Source organism: Lepidochelys olivacea, assembly GCF_965140295.1.
Source record: "Lepidochelys olivacea isolate rLepOli2 genome assembly, chromosome: 14".
Classification (NCBI taxonomy): Eukaryota; Metazoa; Chordata; order Testudines; family Cheloniidae; genus Lepidochelys; species Lepidochelys olivacea.
The window spans coordinates 33,085,506-33,100,916 of record NC_140424.1 but is presented as its reverse complement, the minus strand read 5'-3'; the positions used below and the strand labels follow the sequence as shown (position 1 = coordinate 33,100,916).

Below are 15,411 nucleotides of genomic sequence, written 5' to 3'. Positions count from 1 at the left end.
GCAGTGAAAAAAAAGGAGATTTAGGCTACATAGCAGGAAAATCTTTCTAACTATGAAGATAGTTAAGCACTGGAACAGGTAACCTAGGCAGGCCATGGAATTCTTGCAATTGTAGGTTTTTTAAGAAGGAGGTTTCACAGACACGAGTTTGGGATGGCCTAGGAGTATTTAATCTTGTCTCAGTGTGGGTGAGTGGACAAGATCAAGGGTTCTCAACATTTTTCTTTCTGAGCCCCCTCCCCCACAACTTGCTGTAAAAACTCTACAGTCCAATTGTGCCACAATCACTGTTTTTCTGCATTTAAAAGCCAGGGCCAGGATTAGGGGATAGCAAGCAGGTCAATTGCCCAGGGCCCCACACCACAGGGGGCCCTGCGAAGCTACCTTGCTCAGGCTTCGGCTTCAACCTCGTGTGACGGGTCTCAGGTTTCAGCCATGCACAGCAGGGTGGGGGCTTTGGCTTTCTGCCCTGGGCCCCAGCAAGTCTAATGCTGACCCTGTTTGGTGGACCCCTTGAAACCTGCTCATAGCCCCCTGTGGGGCCACAGACCCCTGGCTGAGAACCGCTGGACTAGATGACCTTTTGAGTTCCTTTCCAATCCTATAGTTCTATGTGCCTGTATTTCCTTTGGAGAGCGTTCTCAGTGATTCTTATTTGCATTTTACTATTCAAAATTTCCTGTTACCTTCAATTTATTTCCTAGCAGTAACTCCAGTGTGTCACTTTTGTAAATCGGATTTAAGTTCCTATGTCATTTGGGTGGTTTTGAAAAATTTCCCCAAGTCCGTTGCGAGGAATGATTCTTCATCCAAACATGAAGTACATTGGATAAGGGGTACACTAGCTACTCCACGTCTGAAAATGAGTGGCTAGTGTTCTGCTGGCTCCTTGTCACTCTGGTGCTATCTCGTTTCATTCTGGTGAAGGCTGCTAAAACTTTAAGGAGGGAGAACAATTCCTCCTGTGAAAGCCCATTCCTCCTCCACTGCTTTTCACCAGTGAAGAGGGGCTTAGGAGCAGCCACACATACTGAGCTCTGGGTTAAACTTGACCAGACATGGACAGACTTTTCTCCTCTGTCTTTGACATGTACCCATAGGGCTAGCTAAAGCAGACTGTATATGATCAAAGAAGAGATATTTCACCTGAAGGTACATTTGAAATATAACTTTTATTTTTCTCAATCTTTTTCTTTATCCGTTAGTGTTAAGATCATTTACCAGCTAACGGATTCATGAAATCATGAAATACAATGTTTTGCCATGTGTAGATCCTGGAATGGAAAACTAGTGAAGGAAAAAGTTTTCCCTTCCCGCTCCATGAAATAATTATAATTTCTTGCTCATATTGTTTCCTGAGTCCATGAGAATAGGGAATAAAAGGAAAGTTTAAATGTTTATCCTCCAGGCTGAACATGTGCATAAATTAATACTGATTTATTAATTTTCTCTAGCTTCAGGCACTGCTCCTCACATCTCTGTTGAGGATTATCAGGATGGAGGGATCCGGGTGGTGTGTCGATCGGTTGGCTGGTACCCACAGCCTGAGGTGCTGTGGAGAGATGCCAGTGGACAGCATTTACCATCGCTCTCTGAAACAAATTCCAAAGAAGCCAATGAGCTGTTTGACATTGAAAATTCCATCGTTATTACAGAGAATTCACACCAGAACTTGTCTTGCGTAGTCAAGAGCACCCACACCAACCGAAAAAAGGAATCAACATTATTTTATATATCAGGTCAGTTACCACCAAAGCAACACACTGTGATCAGCAACAGAAAAAATACAACAGCAGATTGGTTAACTACATTAAAATGTATCAATAGCAATGAAGGCTAGAGTATGATATTTAGACAAAAAACCCTACAAAAGAAACAAACCAATGGTGGAATTTTCAAAAAGTATCCTGAAAGTCAACAAGACTCATGCTCCTAAATAATTCAGACACTTTTGAAGATCCCACCTATACTGTATAGCAGAGGTGGCCAAATTTACTGACTCTCCAAGCCACATATGACAATCTTCAGAAGTTTGAGAGCTGGGGCATGACTGCAGGAGTTTGGGGCTTCAAATCTGTGGGGAGGGGGGTCTCAGGGCTTCAGCCCCATGGGAAGCACCTGCTGGGGCTTGGGGCTTCAGGAGTGGGGCTGAAACCCGAGACCTTCCTCCCTGCAGTGGTGACACGGCGGGACACATGGGGTCACATGCTCCCCCAGACTTTTGCCAGGATTTGCTGGCCCTGCTTGGTCACATGGTGTCGCCCTGTGTGACAGCTGCCGGAGCCGGCAAGCTGGGAGCTGTGACTATGAGGAGAGGCAGCTGGGAACTGCAGGGGGAGCTTCTGCTTTTGCTTCTGCCTGAGAGCTCTTTTGGGACCATGGAGAGGAGGGGCTCAGAGCATAGCCCCAGCTGGGGCTGAGCTCTCACCCACGGCCGGGACTGCAGCAGAGCAATTGGCCCTGGCCAGAGCGCCAAGCCCAGAGCCCATCCCCCGTTCCACCATTCCGCCCAAGGCCCTACCCGTGGCCCCACCCCATTCCACCCCTTCCCCTGTGAGCCTGCCCCTGTTCCAACCACGAACCTGCCCCCATTCCACCCCCACTCCACCTCTTCTCCCGAGGCCCACACCCCGCTTGTTCCTTTCCACCCTGTCTGCTGCCACCCCGAGTCCAGAAAGGCTCTGTGTCCCCACTGTGGCCCTGGAGTAAGAGCTCCTCCACCCCCAAGGCTGTAGCAGTGGGGATTTTTCCGGGGGCCCCAAATTGGCCAGGACCCCTGGGCATAGGCCCTGTGGGTCTGTGCGGTAATCCGCCACTGCACTCCCGCTTCTGGCCTCTCCCCAAGCCTCCATTACGCACCGCCCATGATTGCAGCCCCAGTGTGCTGAGCACTGTACAAATAAACTATGATAGTTCTAAACTAAATGAACAAGACAAGCAAAAGACTGGACAGGAAATAGAGCAACAGAGGGGAAATGACATAGTAAAGCTCATACAGCAGGGCACCAGAAGTGTGGGGAACATAATTCAGTCTCCTGAGTCTGAAGCCAGTGCTTTAGGCATTGGACAAGGTTGTCTCTTTGTGCAACAACAGCAGTGAATTAAACCAGGCTGATTCATACGCTGATCTGTGAATTGATGCCTGTGTTGGTTGGAGTCCTTGTAATATAGGTTTCTGGTGCTCTGTGCACTGCAGACAGGGCTGTATTTCCACCTTTGTTTTAGACTACTCCTGCTGGAGGTAGCTTTATATGATGTGGAATCCTTTGATTTTTGCCCTTACTTACAGAGTGATGTGAGTCCCTCTGGGGTTTTCTTTTACAGCTGCCTTTTTCCCAAAGGCGAATCCATGGATGGTGGCTCTGTCGGTGATCCTGATGATTTTCGCATGTTTCATTGGTATCACTATTTATTTATTTAAAATAAAAGGTAAACATTATAAAGGAAAATATAATGCAAGATTTTCTTCTAATAAAAGCAGTAAGGCTACATCTGAAAAACTAAAAAGTAACATGAAAAATGTAGAAGCAACAAAAAATAATGGTTTTGTATGGAAATGTCCTTGCAAAGGAACTTCACTGAGTTACACCAGCTGAGCCTTCACATTTATATATAACGGGACACATAAAATTAGAGAAAAGTGAAAAGAGAAGACGTCCCAGGCTGTGAGATGAGATAGGGCAGTGGCTCTCAACCTTTCCAGACCACTGCACCCCTTTCAGGAGTCTGATTTGTCTTGCATACCACAAGTTTCTCCTGACTTAAAAATCACTTGCTTAGGGTATGTCTACACTACAAAATTAGGTCGAATTTATAGAAGTCGTTTTTTTAGAAATCGTTTTTATATATTCGAGTGTGTGTGTCCCCACAGAAAATGCTCTAAGTGCATTAAGTGCATTAACTCGGTGGAGTGCTTCCACAGTACCAAGGCAAACGTCGACTTCCGGAGTGTTGCACTGTGGGTAGCTATCCCACAGTTCCCGCAGTCTCTGCTGCCCATTGGAATTCTGGGTTGAGATCCCAATGCCTGATGGGGCTAAAACATTGTTGCAGGTGGTTCTGGGTACATATCATCAGGCCTCCGTTCCCTCCCTCCCTCCATGAAAGCAAGGGCAGACAATCGTTTCGCGCCTTTTTTCTTGAGTTACCTGTGCAGACGCCATACCACGGCAAGCATGGAGCCCGCTCAGGTAACCGTCACCGTATGTCTACTGGGTGCTGGCAGACGTGGTACTGCATTGCTACTCAGCAGCAGCAACCCCTTGCCTTGTGGCAGCAGACTGTACAATAGGACTGGTAGCCGTCATCGTCATGTCCGAGGTGCTCCTGGCCATGTCGGCCAGGAGCACCTGGGCAGACATGGGTGCAGGGACTACATTAGAAGTGACTTGACCAGGTCATTCTCTTTAGTCCTGCAGTCAGTCCTATTGAACCATCTTATGGTGAGCAGGAGGCGATATGGATTGCTAGCAGTCCTGTTGTACCATCTTCTGCCGGGCAGGCAAGAGATGAGGATAGCTAGCAGTCCTATTGTACCATCTCCTGCCGAGCAGCCATGAGATGTGGATGGCTTGCAGTCCTTCTGCACCGTCTGCTGCCAGCCAAAGATGTAAAAGATAGATGGAGTGGATCAAAACAAGAAAAAGACTAGATTTGTTTTGTACTCATTCGCTTCCCCCCTCCCGCCCCGTCTAGGGGACTCATTCCTCTAGGTCACACTGCAGTCACTCACAGAGAAGGTGCAGCAAGGTAAATCTAGCCATGTATCAATCAGAGGCCAGACCAACCTGCTTGTTCCAATAAGAACAATTACTTAGGTGCACCATTTCTTATTGGAACCCTCCGTGAAGTCCTGCCTGAAATACTCCTTGATGTAAAGCCACCCCCTTTGTTGATTTTAATTCCCTGTAAGCCAACCCTGTAAGCCATGTCGTCAGTCGCCCCTCCCTCCGTCAGAGCAACGGCAGACAATCGTTCCGTGACTTTTTTCTGTGTGGATGCCATACCAAGGCAAGCATGAAGGCCGCTCAGCTCACTTTGGCAATTAGGAGCACATTAAACACCACATGCATTATCCAGCAGTATATGCAGCACCAGAACCTGGCAGAGCGATACTGGGTGAGGAGGCGATGTCAGCGTGGTCACGTGAGTGATCAGGACATGGACACAAATTTCTCTGAAAGCATAGGCCCTGCCAATGCATGCATCATGGTGCTAATGGGGCAGGTTCATGTGGTGGAACGCCGATTCTGGGCTTGGGAAACAAGCACAGACTGGTGGGACCGCATCGTGTTGCAGGTCTGGGACGATTCCCAGTGGCTGTGAAACTTTCGCATGCGTAAGGGCACTTTCATGGAACTTTGTGACTTGCTTTCCCCTGCCCTGAAGCGCATGAATACCAAGATGAGAGCAGCCCTCACAGTTGAGAAGCGAGTGGCGATAGCCCTGTGGAAGCTTGCAACGCCAGACAGCTACCAGTCAGTTGGGAATCAATTTGGATTGGGCAAATCTACTGTGGGGGCTGCTGTGATGCAAGTAGCCCACGCAATCAAAGATCTGCTGATATCAAGGGCAGTGACCCTGGGAAATGTGCAGGTCATAGTGGATGGCTTTGCTGCAATGGGATTCCCTAACTGTGGTGGGCCATAGATGGAACCCATATCCCTATCTTGGCACCGGAGCACCAAGCCAGCGACTACATAAACTGCAAGGGGTACTTTTAAATAGTGCTGCAAGCTCTGGTGGATCACAAGGGACGTTTCACCAACATCAGTGTGGGATGGCCGGGAAAGGTACATGACGCTCGCATCTTCAGGAACTCTGGTCTGTTTCAAAAGCTGCAGGAAGGGACTTTATTCCCAGACCAGAAAATAACTGTTGGGGATGTTGAAATGCCTATATGTATCCTTGGGGACCCAGCCTACCCCTTAATGCCATGGCTCATGAAGCCATACACAGGCAGCCTGGACAGTAGTCAAGAGCTGTTCAACTACAGGCTGAGCAAGTGCAGAATGGTGGTAGAATGTGCATTTGGACGTTTAAAGGCGCGCTGGCGCAGTTTACTGACTCGCTTAGACCTCAGCGAAACCAATATCCCCACTGTTATTACTGCTTGCTGTGCACTCCATAATATCTGTGAGAGTAAGAGGGAGACATTTATGGAGGGGTGGGAGGTTGAGGCAAATCGTCTGGCTGCTGGTTACGTGCAGCCAGACACCAGGGTGGTTAGAAGAGCACAGGAGGGCGCGGTGCGCATCAGAGAAGCTTTGAAAACCAGTTTCATGACTGGCCAGGCTACGGTGTGAAAGTTCTGTTTGTTTCTCCTCAATGAAACCCCTCGCCCCTTGGTTCACTCTACTTCCCTGTAAGCTAACCACCCTCCCCTCCTCCCTTCGATCACTGCTTGCAGAGTCAATAAAGTCATTGTTGCTTCACATTCATGCATTCTTTATTCATTCATCACACAAATAGGGGGATGACTACCAAGGTAGCCCAGGAGGGGTGGTGGAGGAGGGAATGAAAATGCCACCCAGCACTTTAAAAGTTTACAACTTTAAAATTTATTGAATGCCAGCCTTCTGTTTTTTGGGCAATCCTCTGTGGTGGAGTGGCTGGTTGGCCGGAGACCCCCCCCCACCGCGTTCTTGGGCGTCTGGGTGTGGAGGCTATGGAACTTGGGGAGGAGGGTGGTTAGTTACACAGCGGCTGTAGTGGCAGTCTGTGCTCCAGCTGCCTTTGCTGCAGCTCAACCATACTCTGGAGCATATTAGTTTGATCCTCCAGCAGCCTCAGCATTGAATCCTGCCTCCTCTCATCACGCTGCCACCACCTTTCAGCTTCAGCCCTCTCTTCAGCCCGCCACTTACTCTCTTCAGCCCGCCACCTCTCCTCCTGGTCATTTTGTGCTTTCCTGCACTCTGACATTATTTGCCTCCACGCATTCCTCTGTGCTCTGTCAGTGTGGGAGACAACGTGAGCTCAGAGAACATTTCATCATAAGTGCGTTTTTTTTCTTTCTAATCTTCACTAGCCTCTGGGAAGGAGAAGATCCTGTGATCATTGAAACACATGCAGCTGGCAGAGAAAAAAAAGGGACAGCAGTATTTAAAAAGACACATTTTATAAAACAGTGGCTACAGTCTTTCAGGGTAAACCTTGCTGTTAACATTACATACATAGCACATGTGCTTTCGTTACAAGGTCGCATTTTGCCTCCCCCCACCGCGTGGCTACCCCCTCAACCCTCCCTCCTCCCCGTGGCTCACAGTGGGGAACATTTCTGTTCAGCCACAGGCAAACAACCCAGCAGGAACGGGCACCTCCGAGTGTCCCCTGAAGAAAAGCACCCTATTTCAACCAGGTGACCATGAATGATATCACTCTCCTGAGGATAACACAGAGACATAAAGAACGGATGTTGTTTGAACGCCAGCAAACATACACTGCAATGCTTTGTTGTACAATGATTCCCGAGTACGTGCTACTGGCCTGGAGTGGTAAAGTGTCCTACCATGGAGGACGCAATAAGGCTGCCCTCCCCAGAAACCTTTTGCAAAGGTTTTGGGAGTACATCCAGGAGAGCCGCGAATGCCTGGGCAAATTAATCCTTTCACATGCTTGCTTTTAAACCATGTATAGTATTTTAAAAGGTACACTCACTGGAGGTCCCTTCTCCTCCTGCCGGGTCCAGGAGGCAGCCTTGGGTGGGTTCGGGGGGTACTGGCTCCAGGTCCAGGGTGAGAAACCGTTCCTGGCTGTCGGGAAAACCGGTTTCTCCGCTTGCTTGCTGTGAGCTATCCACAACCTCCTCCTCATCATCATCTTCTTCGTCCCCAAAACCTGCTTCCGTATTGCCTCCATCTCCATTGAAGGAGTCAAACAACACGGATGGGGTAGTGGTGGCTGAACCCCCTAAAATGGCATGCAGCTCATCATAGAAGCGGCATGTTTGGGGCTCTGATCCGGAGCGGCCATTCGCCTCTCTGGTTTTCTGGTAGGCTTGCCTCAGCTCCTTAAGTTTCACGCGGCACTGCTTTGGGTCCCTGTTATGGCCTCTGTCCTTCATGCCCTGGGAGATTTTGACAAAGGTTTTGGCATTTCGAAAACTGGAACGGAGTTCTGATAGCACGGATTCCTCTCCCCATACAGCGATCAGATCCCGTACCTCCCGTTCAGTCCATGCTGGAGCTCTTTTGCGATTCTGGGACTCCATCATGGTCACCTCTGCTGATGAGCTCTGCATGGTCACCTGCAGCTTGCCACGCTGGCCAAACAGGAAATGAGATTCAAAAGTTTGTGATTCTTTTCCTGTCTACCTGGCCAGTGCATCTGAGTTGAGAGTGCTGTCCAGAGCAGTCACAATGGAGCACTCTGGGATAGCTCCTGGAGGCCAATACCGTCGAATTGTGTCCACAGTACCCCAAATTCGAGCCGGCAAGGTCTATTTAAGCGCTAATCCACTTGTCAGGGATGGAGTAAGGAAATCGATTTTAAGAGCCCTTTAAGTCGAAAGAAAGGGCTTCATCGTGTGGACGGGTGCAGGTTTACATCGATTTAATGCTGCTAAATTCGACCTAAAGTCCTAGTGTAGACCAGGGCTTGGAGTCATTATGGATAGTTTTCTGAAAACATCCACTTAATGTGAAGCATCAGTCAAAAAAGCAAACAGAATGTTGTGAATCATTAAGAAAGGGATAGATACCTCTGTGTAAATCCATGGTACACCCACATCTTGAATACTGCATGCAGATGTAGTCACCCCATCTCAAAAAATATATGTTGGGATTGGAAAAGGTTCAGAAAAGGGCAACGAAATTTATTAGGGATATGGAACAGCTTCCGTATGAGGAGACATTAATAAAACTGGGACTTTTCAGCTTGGAAAAGAAACAACTGAGGGGAGGTATGATTGCGGTCTATAAAATCATCACTGGTGTGGAGAAAATAAATAAGGAAGTGTTATTTACTCCTTCTCATAACACAAGAACTAGGGGCTCATAAAATGAAATTAATAGGCAGCAGGTTTAAAAGAAACAAAAGGAAGTATTTCTTCACACAACGCAGAGTCAACCTGTGGAATTCTTTGCCAGAGGATGTTGTGAAGGCCAAGCCTATAACAAGGTTCAAAAAAGAACTAGATAAGTTCATGGATGATAGGTCCATCAATGGCTATTAGCCAGGATGGGCAGGGATGGTGTCCCTAGCCTCTGTTTGCCAGAAGATGGGAATGGGCTATGGGATGATCACTTGATGATTACCTGTTTTGTTCATTCCCTCTGGGGGCACCTGGCATTGGCCACTGTCGGAAGACAGGATACTGGGCTAGATGGACCTTTGGTCTGACCCAGTATGGCCATTCATATTTTCTAGTAATAATTTTTATTTATCGCTGTTTATTTTATTTATTTATTTATTTATTTGTTTGTTTGGGAAATGTGATACCGACATTGGTGTCATTATCTTTCCTCCAACAAGTAAAATTTTCCACAAATTTGTCTCCTCATTATTATTATTATTTATTATTTATTATTTATTATGGGAGAGATTTTAGAACCAGAAACACCACTATCATCAATAAGAGCTTTGTCATTGACTTCAGGGAGTGAAGGATCAAGCACTAAATGCACAAGTCCTAGAACAATACAGTTGATAATATTAGGGCCTGAAATTACACTCCTTGCACCCCTAAAGCTCCCAACAAAGTTGCTGGATATGTAGGATATGCCAGGAAGCAGGACTGGGCTCTAATTCTGCTGGGAATTCAGAACTTTCACAACTTGGAAATACTCACTCTTTGATATTGAACTCCAATGTAGTCACATGATTAGTAAAACAAAAATTTAATGTTTATCGAGGTGCTAAGGATTCATATAATGAAAACATTTCTTTCAATCTACATTAACTGTAAATATTCTTAAACAACTTGCTTTTCAAATGTTTTCTCCTAATAGAAACTGTTCTATGAAGTTGTTTGCTGTTAATTTTTGTTGTTGTGATTATTGGTAATAAAGGAACACCAACTTGAAACTCACATGAAATATCACAATAATGTATTGATGATAATTCAATAGGTAGGAGATGAGAACATAGAGAACATGATTTAAGATGTATCTTCACTGAGGGTGAAATTCCCCTCCTGCAGGAGGTGACATTAAGTGGGAGACAAGGGGGACTCTGTGCCCTCCTGCACAGCGGGGAAGGGCTTCATGCCAGCTTGGTATCAGTTTTTCCCCTTTGTGCAGAGTTGTTTCTGATAGATACAAGTTAGGTCTATTCTTGGTGTCATCTTGTTATTTACAGAATATGTAGAGGAAAGTCTTTTATCCTAGAACACAGAAGAAACCAACAACAGCAGACAGTTTCCTTGCTCAGAAAATCCCCAATCTTCCACTGTAGTGAGGTCTGTGCCCAAGGAGCCCTATCTGCTTCCGTTCACACCCATAACTCCTTTGCCAGGTTTCTTTTGGTTTTCTACCTCCAACAAACACACACGCACGCACGTGCGCGCACACACACACACACACACACGGTCTTTTAGCCCCTGAGTTCACTATCAGTGATAGCCCTGTTAATCTACCTGGGTTGGCTTTGTGCCCAGTGCACTGGGCAGTAGTTTTCATTATTTCTAGCTGGATCACAACACAAAAGGCCATAATGATTCTTTCTACTGAACCTGAAGGCAGATGCTTGGCTTTAACAAAGTCTGTGATCCTCTTTGGATCAAAATCCCATTAACACCTGCCAAAATAACGTCAACAACTGCTGAGAAAGAGGTGTGTGTGTGTGTGGCTATATGTACTATAAATCTATGCAGGAAGCCAGAAGCTGGGGCTGGACAGTGAAGTACAGGGAGAAATGGAGATAGAGACTGAGGAGTTTTAGGGATAGCTCTGTTTCCTTTTTATAACAACATGATCTGGTCAGTGATATAGAAAATGACTCTGTTGAGCTTTACCATTGTCACATGACAAGTATCAGGTCAGCAGAGAAATGGGAGTGAAGCTGCCAGGCCAGGATTTTGTAGATTCCAGATAGGGGATGTGCAGGAGCTGCAGCTGAGATCAAAGTGAGTACACTGGCCATTGCGAGGCTTCAGAGTTGCTCTGTGTCCTGCGTGTGGTATCTTTACTGAAATCTCTTTTTGCTAACAAAGTGCAGTGCACCTGAGCTCTATAGTGCTGGGCCCTACAGAAACACCCCATGCTAGGGAAGTAAATAAATGCATCTATTCCAGGGAGGAAAAAGTTCCTAGCAACTTTCAGGTTTAAAACCAAGCCCTTTTTGAATCATCACAGCTAAGTATTGTCAATTGTAACATCTCTCTGCCCAACACTCCCATAACTCAGAGACTGCCCTCTTTACCGATAGTGTGAATTTCATACATAGAGAATACAGCCTTTCAACTGTGTATCCAGGGGGATAGAAGCTCTGGATGATAAAACTGGATATAATAATGAATATTTATTTCTCTACATTTTTAGGGAAACTTACTGCAGAGCTTGGTAAGTCTTCTTTTGCTTCTATTTTTTGCACACACTTGTATACTGATCAGAGTGTTTTGTCGTCATTGTGGTGTTGACGTTTATTTAGCTTTTTTGTTAGGTTGATTGATTTTGGGGGGGCAGGGTTGTTTTTCTGATTATTTATTTCTTGGGGGAGGTTGTTTTTCTTTTTTCAATTTCGATTTTAAAAAATGTGGAATAGAGGTAAGGCTGATCAATGTCACACAGAATAAACAAAATAATATAAGGGATTTGAAAAGAAAGGAGCTGTCCGATTTAACTTTGATCCTGACAGTACTGAGAAATAGTGCAGAAAAGAAGTGGAAAGTGGATCTTTGTCATAAAATTGAAATTAAATTGGCAATGTTTTGAAGAAAAATGTTTGTTTCTGAAAAAGGCAATTTGTCAAGAAAAACACTTTTAATTCAAAAATTAGGATTAGCTTTCAGATTTGACTTGCTGTATCTGAGTAGAACTCATGGGACTCAGTGGAGTGACTCCGATCTGTAAAGTTAAGCACGTGCAGCCATCTTTTCACGATTGCTGCACATATATGTTCTATTCTGCTCCCTCTGAAATAGATGGGAGATTTTTCACTGACCTCGGTGGGACCAGGTTCAGGCTTTTCTGACCAGGTATTTTGCATCCTAATTCTAATGTGTCCGTTGAAAAATCAGATCGTAAGTTTTTTGACAGTTGCATAGTTAATGGAACCTGACATAATACAAAAGAGTGTGTTAAAGGTGTAGCCTCTGTGAGAGAAGCACTTACACAATCTAGGTGTGTTTCTGATTCTTTATTTTATCATAAACATCTGATAGACATTATAAATCTATTTTTTCCCTCAGTGTACCATTCTGTACCCTATTGAATCCTAGAGAATTTGTTCTGGGGAATTCTCATCTCTGATTATGTGGTTGGTTTCAGGCTGGAGAAAGCTTGCTGCCCCTCTGGAAAAAGGTAATTGAAGATCATACTGTATCAATGTCCATCACCTTTCATAAGAAAATGTTGCACCTTCTCCTTGATTGCAGCAGTGAGTAGTTCAGGGCAGACCTCACAAGCATCCTGTATGTTGGTGCGCATCAGGATGTGAGGCAGGTTTTATGCCTATGTCCTGCCACAGCACAATGCATCCAGATCATACACAGCTCCTCCCACTCCTCTGTCTGCATGTGCCCTGCCCCCTGAAGGGCTTTCTGAGAGCACCTCCCAGTCATTGTACAATGGAACATGACCCTGCCCAGCTGCTACCCCAGGGCCAAGGCCTGCCCTGTCTTCCCATCAATTGCCTTCCTGCTCCTGCTCATGTCTCCTCCTCACTCTTCTTCAGCCCTCACTGCCTGGGAGAGGGACAGAGCTATGCTCTGCAGACAAGGAGCAACTGAATTCTGTGTCTGGTGTCTAGATACCATGATGATGGAGATGGGAAAAGTGTTGACTAGAATTACAGCTAGAGGGGCTGGGGTAAGTGAGGAAATAAAATGTAGGGGAGGAAGATCCTGCTTCCTGCACATGAGCCAGAGCGAGCAGTGGAGGAGAGATGGGTGGGGGAGTGAAGGTGGTGGTGGGAAGGAGAGGAAGGGAAGGGAAGGGAAGGGAAGGGAAGGGAAGGGAAGGGAAGGGTGGGATGATGAGCAGTTTTGAAGATGATAGCAATTAACAGGAGGGTGAGTGCAGTTCCCCAGAGCAGCCGCCCTTGGGAGAAACGGGACCTGCTGCTGAGCAGTGAAATCTGAGGCATGTCAAGTCCTTGCCCCATGTGGCCTGTTGCTGTCTGAGGAAGGAGCACGTCAGAGATCCAGCATTTGGAGAGGGGAGGAGAGTGAGGAGGCCCATATCACATTGAAAGGAGGAAGCAGCTGGGAAACAAAAGGACTCATGCTGGAAATAAAGCACTTCGGGGGGGGGGGGAAGCTGTGTCAATATTCTTGACTTCATATAATCTGCTGTGTCCCCCCAGGGATACTAGTCCCCTCCATGGGGAGAGGTGGGGCCAGGAGGGGATAGACCCTGATTCTGAGGCCTGGCCCAGCTGATCCCTTCACTCTGTTACTGACACATCTCTGTCAGGGGAGTGACTCTCCCCTGCACTGTGCTGAGATCTCAGAGCTGCTCCCCATTCCAACCTGGTAAATTCTGGAGGAAGGCGATTCCCTAAGTCACACTCCATCTGGGGCAGATTCTGTCACTGACATGATCAAACTCTCCCGCAGGGCTGAGCTCTGCCCTTAATGCTCTGATTTTTTCTTTCCCAGAGAATGTGACTTGAATCCAGACACAGTTCATCCCCATCTTCTCCTGTCTGTGGATTGCAAAAGTGTTAAATGGCTATTCACACGGCTGGATTGCCTCGACAATCCTAAGAGATTTGAATATGAACGTTGTGTGCTGGGCTACGAGGGGTTCAACTCAGGGAGACATTACTGGGAGGTGGAGGTGGGACATGGGGGATACTGGGCTGTGGGGATCGCTAGAGAGTCTGTGAGGAGGAAAGGAGAGATCATATTTAGCACTGAGGAGGGGATCTGGGCTGTGGGCCATTGGGGGAATCAGTACCTCGCTGTCACTTCTCCTCGCTCCCCATTGGCCCTGAAGCAGGTGCCCAAGAGGATCCGGGTTTCTCTGGACTATGAAGTGGGGAAGGTGGCATTTTTTGATGCTGATAAAGGGGTACTGATATTCACTTTCCCACCGGCTTCCTTTGCTGGGGAGAAAATCCACCCTTGGCTCTGGGTCTGGGATTTGCAATCACAGCTCAGACTGTGTCCCTGAGACACAGGAAGAAATACCCCTCTGGGACACTTGTCATCAGCCAGTCTAGCCTCACACATCCTCATCCTAAGATGCTGGAGGTCTCCAATGTTTCTGCAGAGCCTGTAATGCACAGTTTCTATAAACCTGGGAGAGGGGTGGTGTCCCTGGATTTAAGAGCCATTGAGAGCAGAGATGGAGGAAGACAAGCCAATTTCCTTGGTCCTAAGATTGTGCAGCCTGTCTGTCACTAGCCTCTGCAATCCAAGAGAACTCTAGCCACTGGTCAGGTTAGTAGCTAAGGGTGTGTCTACACTGCAGCGTGTGCTCCATCCTGCCTTGTAGGCATGTGCACACATTAGTCAAGTCCACTTGTAAAAGTCCACACTGCCGAGCTGCACATGATCCGTACCCCATACACGTGTGTTGACATGAATGCTGTAGTTTCGTGTTTGGCACTAGGATTTCTAGGGACATGGAGTGCACATTTGGCAGGCTGAAGGCAATATGGTGCCACCTACAGACCATTTGGACACCAACATAGCCAGTGCCATCCATATGGCTGTGGTCTGCTGTGCTCTGCCTAGCATCTGCAAGGAGAAAGACACTGCTGGTTGCAGTCCCATACAGACATCCAGAATGTGCACCTGTCATCCAGGGGTGCTGGAATGGGGAGTCAGGGGTCCATGGCCCCATCACTTTTAAAAATGGGGGACTATGCCCTCCAACTTTTAACAAGCCGTAAGAGCAAGCGATGCGGGGGCAGAGAGGAGTGAGCAGGGGTAGGGCCTTACGGGGCAGAGGTGGTGTGAGGGTGGGGGCTCAGGAGGAAGGGGTGATGTGGGAGCAGGGCATTGGGAAAAGGGGTAGTGGGGGAGGGCAGGGCCAGAGTTTAGGTGCCGGTGGCTCCCCACACTTTTATGGAGCTTCCATCGCTCCTGCTGTCATCACAGAGGTTGGGTCCAGGTGAACAAGGGAAACAAGGGATGGCTTACACACCTACATCCTTGCAGCACTGGGTGATGTGGAGATGTGATGAGGGACTGTAATGCTGTACATTGGCATTGTGTCTATTTCCTATGTGCTGATTTGCTCTTGGTTATTTGCTGTTGCTTTTAAAAGAATCTGATATTTTATTTAAAATCTTTGGATACAA

The 15,411-nt window shown here is 47.0% G+C and overlaps 1 protein-coding gene across 1 annotated transcript in view; it reads left to right on the top strand.

Annotated features, from left to right (window-relative positions):
* Positions 1-15,411, top strand: part of LOC311530651 (butyrophilin subfamily 1 member A1-like) — a 28,953-nt gene extending 13,542 nt beyond the window's left edge. Inside the window, 6 exon segments of the mRNA XM_084647473.1 lie at positions 1,455-1,739; positions 3,325-3,429; positions 11,481-11,501; positions 12,429-12,461; positions 13,760-13,768; positions 13,771-15,411. Coding sequence (XP_084503599.1) covers positions 1,455-1,739; positions 3,325-3,429; positions 11,481-11,501; positions 12,429-12,461; positions 13,760-13,768; positions 13,771-14,276 — 959 coding nt within the window. The 3' untranslated portion in view covers positions 14,277-15,411.